This window comes from Euprymna scolopes, chromosome 35, assembly GCF_053919585.1.
Source record: "Euprymna scolopes isolate OS-2025 chromosome 35, ASM5391958v1, whole genome shotgun sequence".
Classification (NCBI taxonomy): domain Eukaryota; kingdom Metazoa; phylum Mollusca; class Cephalopoda; order Sepiida; family Sepiolidae; genus Euprymna; species Euprymna scolopes.
In genome coordinates, this window is record NC_136516.1 from 75,920,453 (window position 1) to 75,939,150 (window position 18,698).

General features: G+C 44.4%; 1 protein-coding gene across 1 annotated transcript in view; it reads right to left on the reverse strand.

The window, feature by feature from the left end:
- LOC145259949 (uncharacterized) overlaps nt 1-13,553 on the reverse strand; it is a 95,724-nt gene extending 82,171 nt beyond the window's left edge. Inside the window, exon 1 of the mRNA XM_080117925.1 lies at nt 13,427-13,553. Coding sequence (XP_079974051.1) covers nt 13,427-13,429 — 3 coding nt within the window. The 5' untranslated portion in view covers nt 13,430-13,553. The remainder of the gene's footprint in view (nt 1-13,426) is intronic.
- Nucleotides 13,554-18,698: the final 5,145 nt, after the last annotated feature.

The following is an 18,698-nucleotide window of genomic DNA, read 5'->3' on the forward strand; positions in this document are numbered from 1 at the left end:
CTCCAAAAAAACAGAACTGCATTGTATGTTAAGTGGAAGTGCATTTTAAGTGGAAGTGCATTTTGGACCAATTGCCAGGTCAGAGAGAACTCCGAATTATTCAGATGACTCGAACCTGGCGCCAAACGCCACGCAGAGCAGATTTCACTCAGCTGCCAACCCAAACGCACGAGTAGCGGGTCGTCGGAGGCCCCCCCTCACTAGATGCCTGTGGAGTTCCCTACGGGTAGCAGTCACAAGGTCACTGGACCTTGGTAGTCGTTTTAGCATGGCTCGGCACTCTTTCAGGAAGGCTGAATCTCCCCGCGGCCTGTGACGACTCTCGATAGAGGGGTTGAGAAGGAGGTCGGGAAAGGTGGCAGTAATTGCAGGATGCCATGGCTGCTCCTCTTGAAGGTAGTGGCTCAGGAAGGCCAGCCTCTCGGTGTCTCGATGACACTTTAAGTCTGGCATTCCCAAACTTCTCTCACACGGACGTTGAATGCAGACCTGTCTGCTCACCCAGTGTCTTCCTCTGTCCCAAAGGAGCGAGGACAAGAGTTCGACAAGAGCTTTTAGGTGTTGTGCAGGCAGGGGAAGTATGGCCAGTCTGTAAAGGATGAGAGGGAAGACGTATGTGGCACATGCCTCGGCTCTACCCTTTAAGGAAAATTTCCTAGGAAGCCATGAGTTGACCGCAGCCTCCACCTTTGACCGTACCTCTGACCAATTCTTATCAAGCTGGACCCGGTCCGAACCACATGCCAAGGATCTGAACTGGGCCATCTGTCCAACTGAAGGGCGCTGGGAGGTTTGCGTTGCCACTCCAGGCACCCAACCGCAGTCCAACCGACTTACTGCAGTTTATTTTGGCCCCTGTGATTTTTTTGTACTTTGCGACTGCCTCCGATACGATCTCAATGTCTCTGAAACTTGACACGAAGACCGTGACATCATCGGCGAACGCGGATACCTTGGCAGCTGAGCTGCCAGGCAGAGTTATTCCGCGCAGGGCCGAATTTGCCTCCCGACGTCTCAGCTTGCGGAGCAGAGGCTCCGAGGCCAGGACATAAAGCAGGAGCGACAGTGGAAAACCCTTACGAACCGACTGAGAGGTAACAAAGTGTTTTGAGCATTTTCCGTTGACTTGCACGACAGCCGTGGGCTGTTGATACATCACGGAGATCCACTTGCAAAAGTCTGGTTTAAAACCGGCGGCCTCTAAGACAGATGCCAGGAAATGATGGTCGACCCTATCAAATGCTTTGGACTGATCTAAATTGATCAGCGCAGCTTCCATGTCATCATCTATTCCCCCCTCTAGGATCGTGCGGATCAGGTGCAAGTTGTTCTGAATCGATCTCCCCTTCACAGCGTAGTTCTGTTCCGGTTCAACCAACTCGCAGATAACAACCTGCAGCCGATTCGACAGGACCTTGGCTAAAATCTTCAACTCTGTGTTAAGCAGAGTTATGGGCCTGTAGTTGTCTAAATCTTCCCTTCTATGTTCGTCACCTTTCTTCAGCAATGTGATCACTCCCTTGGTGACTTGCGCTGGGATGGATCCCTGAGCAAACCAATGGTTGAACACACTCGTCAGAAGAGGCCGAAACATGGGCAACAGCCTCAAATACAGTTCGTATGGCAGACCATCGAGTCCTAGCGATCTGTCACAGCTGACCTGCTTCAGCGCAGTAAAGACCTCCCGCTCCATCACCCGGCCCTCGCAACTAGCTGCCTAAAGGCAGGAAGATTCAGCCAAATAATTGCTAAACTCAAGGACCAGAAGATCAGGCTGCTGTGTAAAATGCTCCTCGAAATGTTCTCGAAACTCCTCACAGATCTCCTGAGTCAATTCCAGGGTGTGTCCATCCAGATGTCTGACTTTTGTAGTGTATTTATCCGAGCCACGTCTAGAAACCTCATGGCGCACGTCTGCATCAGAATTGACTGCTTCATTGCCTATCTTTCTAAGCCTAGCTCTAACTACTTGGCCTTCGCAACGCTTGCTAGTCTCGCATAGAAGGTCCTGCTTAGCTAGTTCCTGACTAACCTTATCACCCTCCCCCGTAGCCCAGGCTAGTTTCTGCTCTAGCTGCTTCTTCGTCTTGGCCTTATCTAGTGCGAGGCGCTGGGCATACTTGACGGAGAAGCTTCTGATCTTGGCTTTGAGACTAACCACCACTTAGTCCCGGTAACCGCCCCCATTAGTGCCTTTTTAATTAGTTCTCTTAACTGATCTTGGAAGTCTTGCATCTCCAGAAGGGAGGTGTTTAACTTCCAGTACCCCGCTAACTTAGGCCTATTTCCTAGCTTCAGCCGGGCCATAACTAGTTTATGGTCCATCTGGCCTAGCCAAATAAACATGGGACAAGATAGGAAGTCTACTTCGCCTCTCCTAACTAACATCCTGTCCAAATAGGTGTTTGGATAGGAGGGAACGCTATTGGTCCACGTCCACATCTCCCGCCCCGGATGTTCGACCCAAAACTTGTCGACCAGACCGCATCTAGCCATCAGATCAGCCAGGCTGGACTCGCACCTCTCCGACCCTCTAGCTTCGCCTCTTACCTTATCTATCTTGGGGTCTAAGATGGCATTCCAATCCCCCATTAGCTCTACCCGCTTCCGACAGTCTACAAACGCATCGAGCTGACCGAAGAATGAGACCCTCTCACGAGCGGTGCTGGGTGCATGAGCCGCGACACCCAAAACACAGAATCTTTTACGGCAACATCGGCCATGACCAGCCTGCCCTCCGCATCCCTATGAACAACGTCGACCGTCGCGGACAGGGTACGTTTAACCAGCAAGGAGACTCCCCCCCCCCACCGGTCTGCCATATGCTGAGAAAACCTCAAAATCTCGCGCCAGCACCTGACAGTCCACAGAAGAAATGAAATGCATCTCCTGAATCACAGCCACATCCACTCCAAGGGACAAGAGGTCATGCCGCCCGGCCCATTGATCTCAAGCCCCTCGCATTCAGACTAGCCAAATTCAAAGCCATGGTACCTATCTTAAGATGTGTTACACTCAGCCCCAAAATCGGTCGGGGAAAGGACGCCGATACTGTATGCAATGCTCAAGGTGGTCAGGGTTTTCATATCCTGACCTTCTCTCACAATGCCACCAACGTCCAAAGGGAAAGTCAATTTAAGGGCCCTATAAAGTTACGGATGAACCAACACTGCGACCCTTCCCTTGCATTGTTTTGAGAGTTCCTCAAGGGAAGGGGCATTTTTCCTGATCAGTTCAATTCCCAGAACAGCCCCTTCAGCAGCCTCCAGCATTGTCCATAAGTTGTCTTGCAGGCCTCTGGAAGCCTGACAAAAGTTGTTAGCAGTGGGGCGTCCGGGAAATTAGAGGGGACATTAATGTCTTTTCCCCCTATCTGTTGGCAATCCAGCAGAGGTTTTCAATTTTTTCTCTGTCGGTGGTGTAAATCCATTGCCACACACAGGGGTCTATAAAACACAGTTTCTCCCTTATTTCAAGGGGAAGAGTCTCTGATGCAGTAAGTCCATGAGCGGGAGAAGCTGAAGGGTCTCTCCCCTTCCCGGGTTCACTCTTTTCTTTTTGGGGTGGTGGCTCAGTCTGCATTTTTGTGGGGACAGGTGTATGTGTGGTGTCTGGTGTTGGTGTTGGTGTTTGTGTGGTGTCTAGTGTTGGTGTAGTGTCTGGTGTTGGTGCAGTGTCTGATGTGGTGTCTGGTTTTGGTGTGGTGTCTGGTGTTGGTGTTGGTGTAGTGTCTTGTGTTGATGTGATGTCTGGTGTTGGAGCGGTGTCTGGTGTTGGTGCAGTGTGTGGTTTGGAGGGGGAAGTGGGTTGTGTTGTTGTTTGGGGTGATGTATGCTCACAGGGAGTGGGGGCCACCTTTTCTTCCCTTTTTCTTCTTTTCTTTTTCTGCATTTCAAATGAACCGGAGAGTGGTGAGGTTTGGTTCTTCTCCCTCTCACTAGCTGATTCATCCTCAGAGGAGCAGTTTTTTCTCCGCTTGGTCCTTGTCTCGAGTGGTGTGGGGACCATTGGTTGTTGCTGCTCCTCTGGTTGCTGCTCCTGTTGTTGATGTTGCTGCCACTCTAGCTGCTGCAGTGGTTGTTGGTGCTGCTGTTTTTGCTGCTGCGACAGTTGTTATTGCAACTGCTTTTGTGGCTTTGGCTGCTGCAACTGTTGTTGTTGCTGCGGCTGCTGTTGCTGCTGCATATGTTGTTACTGCTGCTGTTGTCTTTGTGGTGGCAAATGTTGTTGCTGCTGTTGCTGTTGAGCAGGTAGTTGGGTTGATGTGGAGATAGATGTGTTTTTCCGTTTACGCCCTTTGATCCTTGGGCTTTGCCAACTCAAGGGCTGATATTGGTAATTCCCTAGTTTCAGTGGCCGTTGCCACCCCCACTACTGGAACTGTGTTTACCTGTGGTGCTAGTTGGCTTCGAACTGCTTTTTGGGGGCAGTTCTTTGCCATGTGGCCCTACTTCAGACAAAACCAGCAGTGAGGGTGCCGCTCCTCAACCACCACTGTCATGTTGGCTTTCTTGAAAGATATTGTTGCTGATATGCCTAGGAAGCCTTCTTTTTTGACCCGCATTGCTACTGTATAACTTCCCAGGTGGACACCGTTTTTGGAGCGTGCCAGGTCCATCCGCTCCACCTCTCCAAAATTACTGAGGAAAGCTCCCAACAGTTCTGTGCGTAGATCAGCAGGAGCATTGAATATTTGTACTCAGATTCTCATCCTGCCCCGGTATTCTGGCAGTAACTTGATACCTGCGCATTTAAGTTCTGTGCATGAGAACTTTTCTGCTTCATCCTTGTTGGGGAGCTGTATGTCCCACATCGTGAAGCTCTTCTGGTGTATATACTTGGCAGGTATATTCAGTGTCTGGAGGAGCTCTGCCATTTCCTCTTTTTTCATCCCCTTGAGCTGATTTGCCCAGATGTCTGAAGTGATGGACAGGATCTTGTCCTCCATCGCCTCCCAGTCTCCAGGTATTGGCTTGAGGACGTTCCCCTCAATATATTCCTTGTACTTGGTAAGGTACAAGTCTTTATATTCCTGTGGGGAGAGTCTTTTATCAGCGGTTTTACCCCATGCAGATCCCTCTGATGTCTTGGGTGAGGGGTCTTTTGTGGGGTTAAAAGATCGTTCCGCTGTCTTGGAGGTGTTTTGTGAGACAAGTTTTCCTTTAGGGGTTGATTCTCCCATGCTTTGCTTGGGTGTGTCAAGTACTGCTCCCTTATTTGGGGAGCTTCCCTTTGGGGGAGCATCCCCCTTCATAATGTCTCTTGAGGTGGCTACTTCCTTGCCAGCGTTCATTTCTGGGCTGTATGCCTCTTCTTTTTTGGGGGAGCTATCCTCGTGGAGAGCTTCTCCCCTGGTAATGTCTTTTGGGGCTGCTGCCCTTTCGTTTAAAGGATCTCGTGAATGTGCCTCCTCAGTTTGGTAATTTGCTCCCTCTTTGGGGGAGCTGCCTCCGTTGGGAGCACAGTCTTTTAGGGCTGCTGCCCCTGCTTTCATGTTGTCCGGGTGGTACACCTCTTTGGTTTTGAGTGTTGCTCCCCCATGTGAGGAGTCGTCCTTTGGGGGAGTTATCATTTCCTTGCCTGGTTTTGTTTCTTTTTTCTCTCTTCCCGTATCTGTGGTTTCCATGGTCAGTCAATGTGTATGGTAAAATCTGAAAAAAAAAAATCACTGTTTTGACTGACGTGGAGACGGCGTCCAAAGTGAGGAGCCAAAGGCAACAAGGGGGGAGATCGAACTGAGAGAGGGAGTTGGAAGTTAGTGGAGGGAAGAGAGAAAGTGTTTCTGACGTTCCCTCGCGGGAAGGTCGTAAATTATCAGCTCGGATCCCCCCCCCCCCGTGAGGGGGGAGAGCAGAGAAAGACAAAGTGGCGGTGTGGACAGAACGCTACCCAAAAAGCTCGTCAGGTGTTCCGGGCACGAGAATGTGTCGCCAGAACAGCATTGCCTCACACGATGTAGGTATCAGAACAGATACTACACTTTGATCTTCGTATTTAATTTATTCCATTTAAAGAAAAAAATACAATTAAAAAAATTTCAATATAAAATTAAAAAATTTAAAAAAGTAAAATCTCCAAAAGACAAAACAAATTTAGGCACAAGGCCCTATAAGATCTGAGGAGGGGAGTGTTGTAGGGTCTTTGTAAATAAGGTAAAAATTGGAGTCTTTGGCGACTTACTCTTGACTGGCAACATTTTCCACAATACCTCATTCACTCTGTGGAATCTAAAGCTAACTAATCAATTCCCAGCGTTTAAGCAAAAAGTATATATTTACAATTTCTGTGTGTGTGTGTGTGTGTGTGTGTGTGTGTGTGTGTGTGTGTGTGTGTGTGTGTGTGAGTGCATTTTTTTTTTTAAATTAAAATAAGCGTGTATGTGTGTGTGTGTGAAAAAAGTTCAATTCATTGGAAAAATAAAAGTTCTTAATTTGGTAACAAATACTTCGTGTTGAGGAGTGGGGAAAACCTAGAAAAAATGATCAAATAAAATTGCCTAGTGCATTATTAGTAAGGTCCCTCCCTGAGCTAATCTAAGTAGTTAGATCGCCTACTTTTTTTCGGGGCACCGAAAACAAGCAGGGAGATCCCTAATAGGGATTGGGGTGGATTCTTATCGGGTATTGGGGGACAAAATAAATAAAGCATCAAAAAAACAGATAAAGAGGAGGGGGAATGGGGATGTGGTAGAAGTAAGGGTTGACCAGGGGTAACAAAACAAAAGAGGGGGGTAGTAATGGTAGGGTATCCTCGGAAGGTTCTCTAGTGCCAAAACAAACAATCGGGGGACAGGATCTCATTTGTACCACCAGTCAAGAGTCTCTTTAATTTTCTATTACTAACTTAGCGGGATGGGTTCCGTAGGACCCAGTACCGCATGTGCCATGCCTATGGTGGTAACACAAATTCAAACTTGGCGCCTCGTCGGATGCACAAGCTAGTGTCATGCACCCACCTCCTGTCAAAGACCACTCGAGGCAACCTCCTCAAATCGCATCTGATCTTTACTTTAAGCAGATGTTTAAAGTAGATGACCAGATCCCGATCCGGAACAGATATCCCTTCGCGTATTTGCTTGAGGCGTGTGATCCATATAACCATTCTCGCTACTGCTAGGATCACCAGAAAACCCATTCTTTTCTCCCTGGGTAGCGGCGGATCAATGTTCTCCACAAAGTATGACTCGTCAAGTTCAAGCCGGTGCTTGGCATCAATGCGAGCCGTTACCTCGTTGACGTACTCTGCCCTCACATTTAAAAACTAAATTGTTTAGCGAAGGATGCACCGTGTCCACCAGCTGCTGGCCTGGGATTGCATCCTTCGCAGCATCTATCCACGCCCAGAGGGCCTCAGTCCTGGAATCTCTGTTGACCTTAATAAATGGTCAACAAGGGAGCATCCTTGAACTTGGTTGGGTCGGTGACATTATCGCCACTGACGTAGAGAAAGTTCTTTAGCTGGTTATAACTGACCTTCTGCTGGCCTTTCAGTTCTGTTGTTGGCTGCAGAGGGTCCGTCTCACATATCCTTCCTCCTGGAAGGAAGGGGAGTCTTTGTCTGCTCCGTGCGGATTAGTGGGGTGGAGTTTTCCTTGACTGGAAGGGGAGTGGGTGCAGGGGGAGTGGGTGCAGGGGGAGTAGGGGAGGGGGTGTCGGGAAGTAGGGGAGGTGGTTTTTTGGGGTCGTAACTCAACCTTTCTGAGGATGGATTGCGTGGTAGTGTTCTTGGGGGTTTGGGGAGGGAGGGGAGAAATTGCTCTGGCTGTTTGGGGGAGTGGGATTTTGGGGGTTCAGCCTCAGCTGGTTGGATATTGTCTTTGCGGGTGGGGATGTCTCCCTTGGATCTCCTGATTTTCCTCCCCTTTGTCGTTCTCTTCCTGACTGTTTGGGCAGGTTTTTGCTGGGTCTGCCCTTCTTTGTGACCGTTGCCCAACCCACTTCTGCTGCTGGGTCAGAATTGCCTGCGGCTGTGGCTGGGGCTGCAGCTTGTACCTCTGCTGGGTTTTGGCGGGTGTTTTGGTGGGGACTTTTCCCTGGGGGTTAGCTGGCTGCCTTTTAGGACAGTCCTTGGCCATTTTTCCCCTCAGCTGGCAGTGCCAGCAGTGAGGTTTTCTCCCCTCCACGATCAGCATCATGGTCTGCTCTCCAAACTTGAGCATGGCTGGAACGTTGTTGAAACTGTCCTTGCCAAGGACCATCTGAACTTTGTAGTCCTCGGTCAAAACGTTCCGTTGACCGCAGACTGGGGCGACTGCCTCCACCTCACTGTACTGACTCAGTATGGCCCCGACTTGTTTTCCGGTCATATAGTACGGGACATTCAGTACTGAGACAGTGGTGTTCCTCCTGCCAAGGTATACTGGCTGGAGCTGAATGTTCCTGCTTCTGTGTTCAGTCCTAGCCAGTCTTTTTACATCCTCCTGGCTGGGGAGCAGAATGTCCCACATGGCGAAACTCCTCCTGAATATATAGCTTGCCGGAATGTTCAAGTCAATGAGAATTTCCACCTTAAACTCCTGGTCTTGAGGTCAGAGGTGATCAGGGAGAGAACTCTCTTTTCCAATTTTTTGATCTGTCCCGGAAGGGGTATGATGGTTGTTCCCTTCGTGACATCCTTGTAAGTGGAGTTGAAGAGTTCCCTATAATCATCGGGTGTCATCTGCTCCAGCTCCTGAGGGCCCCATGCCGTATTCTCGTCCTGTTTGGTGTTGGACAGACCGGGGAGGGGATCGGCTGCCACTGCCTTTTCTTTCTGCTGCTGGCTCTGTTGTTGCTGCTGCTGTTGCTGCTGCTTGGACCTTTTGCTTCGGGCTAACTCTGGCCAGTCCTCCTGTGGTGTCGTGGACTGGTTTTGGCCTGTCTTCTTGCCCCTTTCCTTCCTTTTGCCCGGAGATTGAGTCATGAGATTTCTTTCATTGGGCTTTATTGTCAGTGGGTTGGTTTTCGGGGCTTTCGGTGGTGTCGGAGTGTTTTTGGGAGCTTTTGGGCGGTGGCGGTGCCTTATATTCCCCCCCCCCCCGAGAACCTTTAGCAATTCCAAAGTGTCCCTGAAAAGCACTTGGGTTCTACGGGCAACTCTGTCTTTATCATCTTCCCTTTTGGGCGTTAGGGAGCTGCCCTCATGGAGAGTAGGTGCTGGGTGACTGGATGGGGGCTGGGAGACTGGGGGTGCCACGGGCTGTGGACCACCATTATTGCCTTCAGCCTCCTCATCTCCAACTTCTCTCTGTTCATCTGCCGGGAGGCTGTCCTCGTGGGAAGCAGGAGTGGTGGGGTCTTCTCCGGCCGATGAGGATAGAGGTGGAGGGGGGTTCGTTGGGCATGGTCTCCCGGAAAGGTGCCTCTTTTCCTCGTCAGCCGCCTTTCTGGTCCCTTTCATCTTGGGGTTGTCCTCTTGGGGAGCCTGGGCGGGAGTGCTTTCTCCGACCGACGAGGATTGAGGTGAAAAGGGTGTCGCAGGATGTGTACCACCCAAATCGCACCTCGTTCCCTCATCAGTCGCTTCCTTGAATCCCCCGTCTGGGGAGTGGCCCTCTTGGGGAGCCGGGGCTGGATTGTTTGCCCTAATTTTCTATTGCTGACGTAGGACCCAGTATCGCATGTGCCATGCTTATGGTGGTAACAAGAATTCAAACTTGGCGCCTCGTCGGATGCACAAGCTAGCGTCATGCACCCACCTCTTGTCAAAGGCCACTCGAGGCAACCTCTTCCAATCACATCTGATCTTTACTTTAAGCAGATGTTTAAAGTAGACAATCAGATCCCAATCCAGAACAGATATCCCTTCGCGGACTCGCTTGAGGCGTATGATCCATATGACCATCCTCGCTACTGCTAGTATCGCTAGAAAAAACATTCTTTTCTCCCTAGGCAGCGGCGGATCAATGTTCTCCACAAAATATAACTTCTCAAGTCCAAGCCAGCACTTGGCATCGATGCAAGCCGTTACCTCATTGACGTACCCTAGGAGGGTCTTGAGCCTGCTGCAGCGGAAAAAGGCATGGCCGGCTGTTTCCCTCATGTCCTCGCCACAACGCAGGCAGTAGACCCGGGTTTTTGAGTTCTTGAAGGAGGGGCAGTGCATTCCGGACAAGTCGCCAGGTAAGGGAAAATTCAGAGTTTGTAAGAAAGTCCCGTCCTGGTGCCCAACTCCACTGGGAGCGGACCTCCTCTAACGACATTCCCGTCCATTTCCTTAGCAGTTCCTTTGTGCTACACCCGACTAGCTCCCGATAAAGCCTGTTCCTAGACTGTTTGAGGACACTAGTCCCCAGCAACACTCTCAGTGTGGATCGACATTCAGTGTAGAATGTTTGTTCTCCCCTCGGTCGAAGCTCAGTGGAGACTGAGGGGTCGGGTGTGAGATTGGAAAACGAGCTTCCAACCGCAGTGACCCATGGAACGTCTACGTACAGCGAACGGGTCAGGAAGGCCAACCTCTCTGTGCTGTTGACACAGGAGATCGGGCAGTCCCAAGCCTCCCTCACTCAGATTTCGAACACAGATCTCTCTGCAAACATAATGCTTACCCTCGTTCCACAAGAGTGTGTCCAGGTACTCCTGTAATCTGGTTCATCGTTTTGCAGGGAGAGGAAGTACAGACAGATGGTAATGGATGAGTGGAAAGACTATGTAGCACACCCCTCCGCCTGACCCTTCAAGGACAATTTCCTTTGAACCCCAGTCTTGACAGCGGATTCGACCTTGGTCTCTATTTCCGACCAGTTTTTCTTCAGCTGGAGACCTGGTCCGAACCACACACCAAGGATCCGGACAGGGCCGTCGGTCCAACTAAAGATGCCCGGAAGCGAATTTACTCCGGTCCAGGCGCCCAACCGCAGACACACCGACTTACTGCGATTGAAGACAGCCCCTTTGATCTTCGCCAAAAGGCAAAAAAAAACGTAAAAAGCTAAGAAAAGCATCTATTAACAACAGACTTTTGATCTTAACCAAAAAGGCCAAACACAAAAGTGTTACGGACAGACCGACCGACTTATAGAGTCGCTTGCACGCGACTAAAAATGAAGCCGCACTTACCATTGTAAGAAGGAATGTTTAATCTGTTACGTTGACACTAAATACATTTATGGATTGTGTCTGTCATTTACAAAATCTAACTGAAATTATAATTAGCTTTTAACTCACTCAATTTTGATTAGCATTGGAATAAATCACATATATATTTGAGAGAGGTGGGGTTAATGTTAGGGTTAACTTTTTTATTCCAGTGCCGACAATTTTATGAATAAACAGGATGAATTCATAATTAATGTTTACCATTAATTAATTAGTGCCGATAATTTTACCATTAATTAATTAGTGCTGACAATTTTACTAATAAACAAGATAAATTCATAACTAATGTTTACCATTAATTAATTAGTGCTGACAATTTTATGAATAAACAGGATGAATTCATAATTAATGTTTATTATTAATTGATTAGTGCAGACAATTTTACCATTAATTAATTAGTGCTGACAATTTTACCATTAATTAATTAGTGCCAACAATTTTACCATTAATTAATTAGTGCTGACAATTTTATGAATAAACAGGATGAATTCATAATTAATGTTTACCATTAATTATGAATTCATGCTGTTTATTCATACAATTGTCGGCACTGGAATAAAAAAATAACCCTAACTTTTGGAGTGAGTTTACAAGGATACTTTTGGAGTATCTCTGATGAAGAGAATTTAATCATTTCTATAAGATATTTTGTCTGGTGCTACCATATTAGGCTGTGTGACCAGACATGTGTGGCCCCGACAGATCGCCGACTCCCAATGTTGTGTATCGTGGATTTTTCGTTCGACTGTTCCTCTTATGGACGTATCGTCATTTTCTCGCTGGCGACTGTCGATGGGAACACACGTGGTTTCACAAAAGTAGAAATATAATAAATCGTGGAACAAGGAAAGGAAAAACACAAACGCCAATGTTCACATGTAATTGACGGTTGAACGTGTGTGTGTGTGTGTGTGTCTTCTCTCTGTTCTATTGATGTTACATTCGTCTCTATTTCTGTTTCACAGTCAACTCTAAAACTGTCCAACTCCCATCCGCCGCGACGGGCATCTAGTTGTCAACTAACCGTCTCCTCTACGTTGGTATCTGAGGTCGCCCCCCCCCCCGGCTACCGGAAGCTGCCCTTCCCTGTTTTATCTATAGGTTTCTATTGTCCTGTCAACTCTAAAAAGCTTGATCTAAAAATACCTAGAGATGCATTGTTTGTTGCTTCTTATCTATTGTTTCCTTTTCATTTGTCTATTGCCCCCCCCCTCTCAGCACTTAGTGACCCAAGTCCACCTAAGCCCCACTTTATAGTATCACAGCTGTATGAAGACATTGGCTTCCTGAGACGAAAGGCACCTAACATTGATGCTTTTTTGTTTTTCTACTTCCTTTTGCAAAATTTAATTATGTTCTGCAAAAACAAAAAACAAAAACAACAACCCACCTTTTCCCCTTTTTCTTCTTCCCATTCCCCCTTTCCTTTCTCTTTCTATCTCCACCCACTTTCTGACTGGTTTCCTGACTTAAAATGAACAAAACATTAATACTGTAACCCTTTTCCCTTTCCCATTACAAAACTCATTCATGTTCTGCAGGACAGGGAACAAATACAATAAAATCCACCATATAACAATCAAACCAAACACTACAAACTAGTAATTGAAGATACAAAGAGCTTGAAGAATAAAAAAACCCTATAAAATAGACTAGCGATAAACCAACCACTTCTAAAACGATGAGAATACAATATCTGTAATAGTTGACCTTCTAGAACTGCACAAGACCATACCACAGTCAATAGAGAAAAAACACGTCAGCAATGGTCTAAACTGTAGTATCTTTGGAATATAATGAGTCTATATGGTATTCTATCTGCCTAATTAAATATACCAAGTGTAACCGATAAATTAGCAGTAAGTTCAATCCTCGATTTAAGTTTTTTTTTAAAGCATGATTATCAATCTGAAATGTTAGTTGCTGTACTCTTTAGAGTTTGATGTTCCAGATTAGCCTTTTTCTATAAATAATTGGATGCAACATGAATACTATTTCCAAAATAACTGGATTTTGCATTAAATTACCCAAAAGGGTTGATATGCCGTAAAACCAAACGAAACCAAGATATTCTGTTGTCATAAAAAATATTATACAAGTCGCTGTTAGCAAAAACAGTAATTTATTCCAATAATACTTGAACTAAGGGGTACAATTAAACTAAAGAGTCCTCCCGAGCACTGGTGAGACATCTGCCACTCAGGAAAGTGTGGCCTTCTCTAGTTTTAGAGGTAGAATAGTTTCAGCTCTTTAAGCTTGATAACTCTGTAGAATTTATTTCTATGTATATTTCTTTATTTTATTTTATATATTTTTAAATTTCAAGTTTTCAAAAGCAAAGTACTCACCATTGTAAGAAGATTGAACTGAAACTGAATTCGTTTATGGATTGTGTCTGCTTCCTTTTAAATCTAACTGGAATTGTAATTGCCTTCTAACGCACTCACTCCTGATTAGTGTTGGAATAAATCACATATATATTAGAGAGATATAGATAGATAGATAGATAGATAGATAGAGAGAGAGAGAGAGAGAGAGAGAGAGAGAGAGAGGGGGCAGTTTTAGGTTTGTTCATCATTAATATTTTCTGCTTGCTTGCAAAAAGTAAGTTGACATATTTACACAGGCTTAAGCTTGCCGGTCAGTCATCAATCAAATATTCCTCGTACAAATCTACAAATTTCCTCTTTACTTTTCGCTCCTCTCCCTCCTAAATATTTAAAACCTACAACCCCCCCCCCCTGTTTATTCCTCCCATCACCATTTGTACCTATCAATTCCTCCAACCATTCATTCCTTTGTTTTTACTCCCACCATCATTCCTGCCTTCTTTATTCCTCCTACCACGATTCCAACCTTGTTCATTTCTCCCACTGCCATTAAAACCTCGCTATTCTTCCCACCACCAGACAACTATAACTTCAATATTTCAACTATAAAATCAATATTTCATCCTGAGTAGCCAGTCAATTAGGAAAATTTTTCATTTGTAAAAACAAAATCTTGCTATTCAAATCGATTTCATCGATTACATACAATATTCTTTTGTTAACATAATTTTTCAGGTATTCACCTTTCGCTTTCATTCAACAAAGATGATTATCCGGGGGGGGGGGTTTATGTGCAAATGATGTACTTTTTTTTTTGCATGTTGCAGAACTCAAATTTACATATGTTAAGGCCTAAAACTACACCGTTTGTTCATTTTCACAAGGATTTGACGTCCCCTGGGGCTAAATAAGAGGCAGGAGGGGGGGGCAAATACTGAACTTAGTCATTTTTTTTTTATGTCTCATTCATTGTAAACTCACGGGGGACCATGCATGCTTCACTTGTTTTATTTTCATTTTTAAGGTGATTTCGTTTTACATTCTTCTAGACAAGATTGCAATGGCATGCATTCTCTATTTAAAAATTTTTTTTATTATTAATATGATAATCAATTCAAATGCAAAACCAGAGAGTTCTGCAAGTAATAAATAAAAAATAGTTATTTAATTTTTAATCTGGAAAAGCTTAATAACTTATAAAAAAATGGTTGTTACTGTTATAAGTTCATAATGATAATCATTATAATAATTATTGTTATTATTAATTATTAATCAAATTAACTGTATGTTTTTTTGTTTTTTTACATAGGCGTCACCACTTATCAAGGCCGATAGGCCACTCAAGGATAAGGGTTAAAGAGTGTACAGTAGTCAAAAGGACAATATAGTAATCGATAGTAATGGAAGTTCGGTAAATTTGTTAACTTAAGTGGAACGGCTCATCAGAAACTTGTTCACGTTGGACTTGAAGACAACCATATTATAGACAGCTGGAAAGCAGGAAAATGGAAGACAATTCCACAGGCGTGCAGTTCTAAGAAAGAAGCTTTGATCATGCAATCTATGTTTAGGTTTAGGCACAGATAAAGAGTGGAGGAATTATTGATAGTGTTTTCAACTAGACGAGTGTTTCTTGTGAAAGTTTGGTGAGGGGGGACCATAGATTGAAGCTCAATCGAACACTTTCCATGAAAATAACGATAAAGCAGAGACAAACTCGCAGCATCTCTTCTGTGAGATAGAGGTTGCAGCGAAGAGAAAAGGACATCTCCCACCAGGCCGCAAAGTCTATTTTGAACCCTATCAAGGCAGGACAAGTCCTTTCTAGCAGCTCCTGCCCATATGTGGCAACAGTATTCCATCCTTGGACGTATCTGGCTCTTATATAGATAGAGAATTGCATCAGCAGTGAGATATCTACTGGATCGATAGAAGGATCCGACCATTTTTCCACCGGCCTTGGCAACAGATTTGATGTACGTATTCCATTTAAGATCAGGAGTAAAGGCCAAGCCCAGAAGCCTGTCAAAACTTGAGGCCTCCCCAAGACGAGAGCCATTCATTTTAATTGATGCCCGTGTTATCCTTTTATGTATAACATTTCCCAATGAACTAATTAGTTTTCCAGCAATCTTTTACAAATACTGTGGACGTTGTTTTTAGTAACAATAGTTTTTAAAAAATCTGTTGCTAAAGGTATTGATTAGTGTCCAATGGTAGTAAAAATGGCAGGCGATTCCATTCAATTAAACCGGAAATGGCCACCGCAAAGCAACAAGCAGCCACTAGAATACATACCAGGATTATTTGGGAAAATTAGGGTAAGTAAAAAAAAAAAAACAACAAAAAAAAAACAACAAAAAAACATTTGTATTTTCACTTATTTATTTATCTATTTTTTACACTCATGTCTAAAAGCTAATTTGATAAAAGAAAAAAAAGTTAACATATGAGGGGAAATTACATTCAATTTTCCACAAAATATCCTTGAAAAACTGTAGTGAACTACTATTATGATGCTGCTTATTTTTCCCTACTCTTCTACTTTCCCCTTCCTTCCTTCTCTCAACATCACCAGAGGTTTCAGCCAATCGGAATAGAGGACTGGAGGGAGATACAAAGAAGAAATCTGTCTCAAACATGCGGGAATGATAGAAGCATAAACATGCGACGGACCAGTTTCCCTGGGTAAAGACTTTTATCAAAGAAATGTACCATCCTCTTTGTACCCTATGTCTTGGAAACCTTTATAAAACATCATCAATCCTAAAGTCTCGTCGCACTTAATTATAACCGATGTTTTCTTTTCCATAACCGTTCTTTTTCAGCACTCTTGTTCTCTCTCTTATGTCAGAGGTGCCCCAAAAAGGGGACCGACGAAAATGGTGACCCTTTTTCAAACGTCGTTAAAATTTATGGTAACCACCATAAAACTTATATTAAGTAAAATACTTAATTTTTTGTTTTTTTGTTTTTTCGTCTAGAAATAAGACTAATCGAGAGTAAAAAAAAAAAAAAAAAAGAAAGCATTTGTGGACGCATTTTCAAAAGCCCTGTAACTCTTGCTTTCACTATTTTGTCCTCATCTTCCACAAGCGATGTTTTTGACAAAGAGGAAAGAAAATGCTATCCTCGATTGGCAGTTTTGTATGAATAATAACTGAAGGCAACCTTCAGAAGTTTTCTTTCTATCTATCTTGACTATTACTCCTGTTGCCATGTCACTAATAAGGATAGTCGATGTAAACGTTTCAACTCGGTTGGCGTCGTTATCCGCCTGATAGTCAGGAACCCGAACCTTGGTATAATTCCAAAGAGGCTTTCCTATCAGCAAATTACAGGGCTGCTGTATTTCCATTTGGGGAATGGAGTTTGAACTATGTAGTAGTCTCTGATGGGCCTCTCGATGCTATATCAATAAGAACTGTTATGTTATTTCTTTTGTCATTGGTAAAAAAAAAAAAAATAAATAAATAAATAAATACTTTCTCTTTCTCTCCATGCCCTTTTCTCAACAATTCTGCTGACATATAAATAATTTTAATCGGAATTCATTATTGAGATGAGTATCATTTCTTAATTTATTTAATGTGGACTATTATCTTCACCTTTCTTAGTTGTTGTTTCATAACATTTCGACCAACTATTCCTCTGGCCTTCGTCAGGTGGTAACTTGCCCAAAACCTGGTGAGACGACAACAACTATGGAAGGCAGTAATTGCTAAGAATGCAACTAGGAGATTCGCAGTTTCTACCCCGTCGCGGTTACCACCTGACGAAGGCAAGAGTTGGCCGACACGTCATGAAACAACAACTAAGAAAGATGAGGATAATAGTCCATAATAAATAAATTAATAAATTCTGCTAACCTTTTCCACAAAACTTTCCAAACTCACTATGAATAGAAAAATTTTTTTTTAAAGATTAATTCCAGTACTCCAATTTCTAGCATAAATCCCCACCACTGTCTCCTTCTCCAACATTAGGAGTCTATGTTCCAACCTTCCAAATGTTGAAATAATGCAATCATTATAATATGCAAGTGACCTCCCTTGGGTGTAGATTCATTGTCGAATTCCATTAGATTAATATACAATCATTGTTATAACATACGTGTGACCTCCCTTTGATGTAACTTCATTGTCAAATACCATTAGATTAATATGCAATCAATGTAATATTATGCCAGTGAACGCTCTTTTTTGTTTAAAGAAAATTAACGTTACTTTTAATACCTACGGTCTTTCTGTTCATACTAAACTAGCCTGGGGTCCTGGATATGACCTTAAACTATATCCGATGGTGAGGTCCCCAGCTTGCAAGCCTTAGGGAGTGTGGAGCCACCCTTTAATTGCCATTGCTCTCAGGTCCACTCTGACCCGGAGTGGTAGCACCTGTTAGGGTCCCAACTATGGGTTAAATAGAATACGACTTAAAAAACAAATATACTATATTAAAAAAATCGTTCTTCAAAATCACCAGATTCGGCATTAAATAACCTGAAAAGGGTTGATATGCCGTAAAACAAAACAACCAACCAACCAACCAACCATAAACTAGCTTGGGTGCCCGGCGTTGCCCGGGTGCTTGGAGGTGTGTGCTGAGCAAAAAAAAAAAAAAAAGTGGTAGTAGGTAAGCAGGTTCGAACCCATACCACAAAGAAGGAAAAGAATGTGAAAGAAAAAAAAAGTGACGTCTTTGCTGTTTTTTTTTTTTTTTTTTTTTTTTACACAGTGATCACCACTTATCAAGGCCCGGAAGCCACTCAGAGATAAGGGTTATTGCAAGTACATTACGTTAGTGTGAAGATTTGATGAAGTGTTTACTTAAGGGGACGGTTCATTAGGAATTTGTTAACGTTGGACTTGAAGACATCCAAGTTGTAGTCAGGTGGGAAGCAGGCAGACGGAACAGAGTTCCACAGGCGTGCAGTTCTAAGAAAGAAGCTTTGTTCATAGAATCCGCGTTTTGATTTAGGCACAGATATAGAGTGGGGGAAATTTTTCACAGTGGATTCAGCTAGATGGGTGTTTTTCATGAAAGATTGGCGAGGGGGGATCAGAGATTGGAGTTCAGACGAGCATCTGCCATGGAAATAACGATAAAACAAGGACAGGCTCGCAACGTCTCTTCTGTGGGAGAGAGGTTGCAGGGTAGAGAAAAGGGCATCCCCCACTAAGCCACGAAGTCTATTTTGTACTCTGTCAAGGCAGGATAGGCTGTTTTTAGCAGCTCCTGCCCAGATATGGCAACAGTATTCCATCCTTGGACGTACTTGGCTTTTATATAG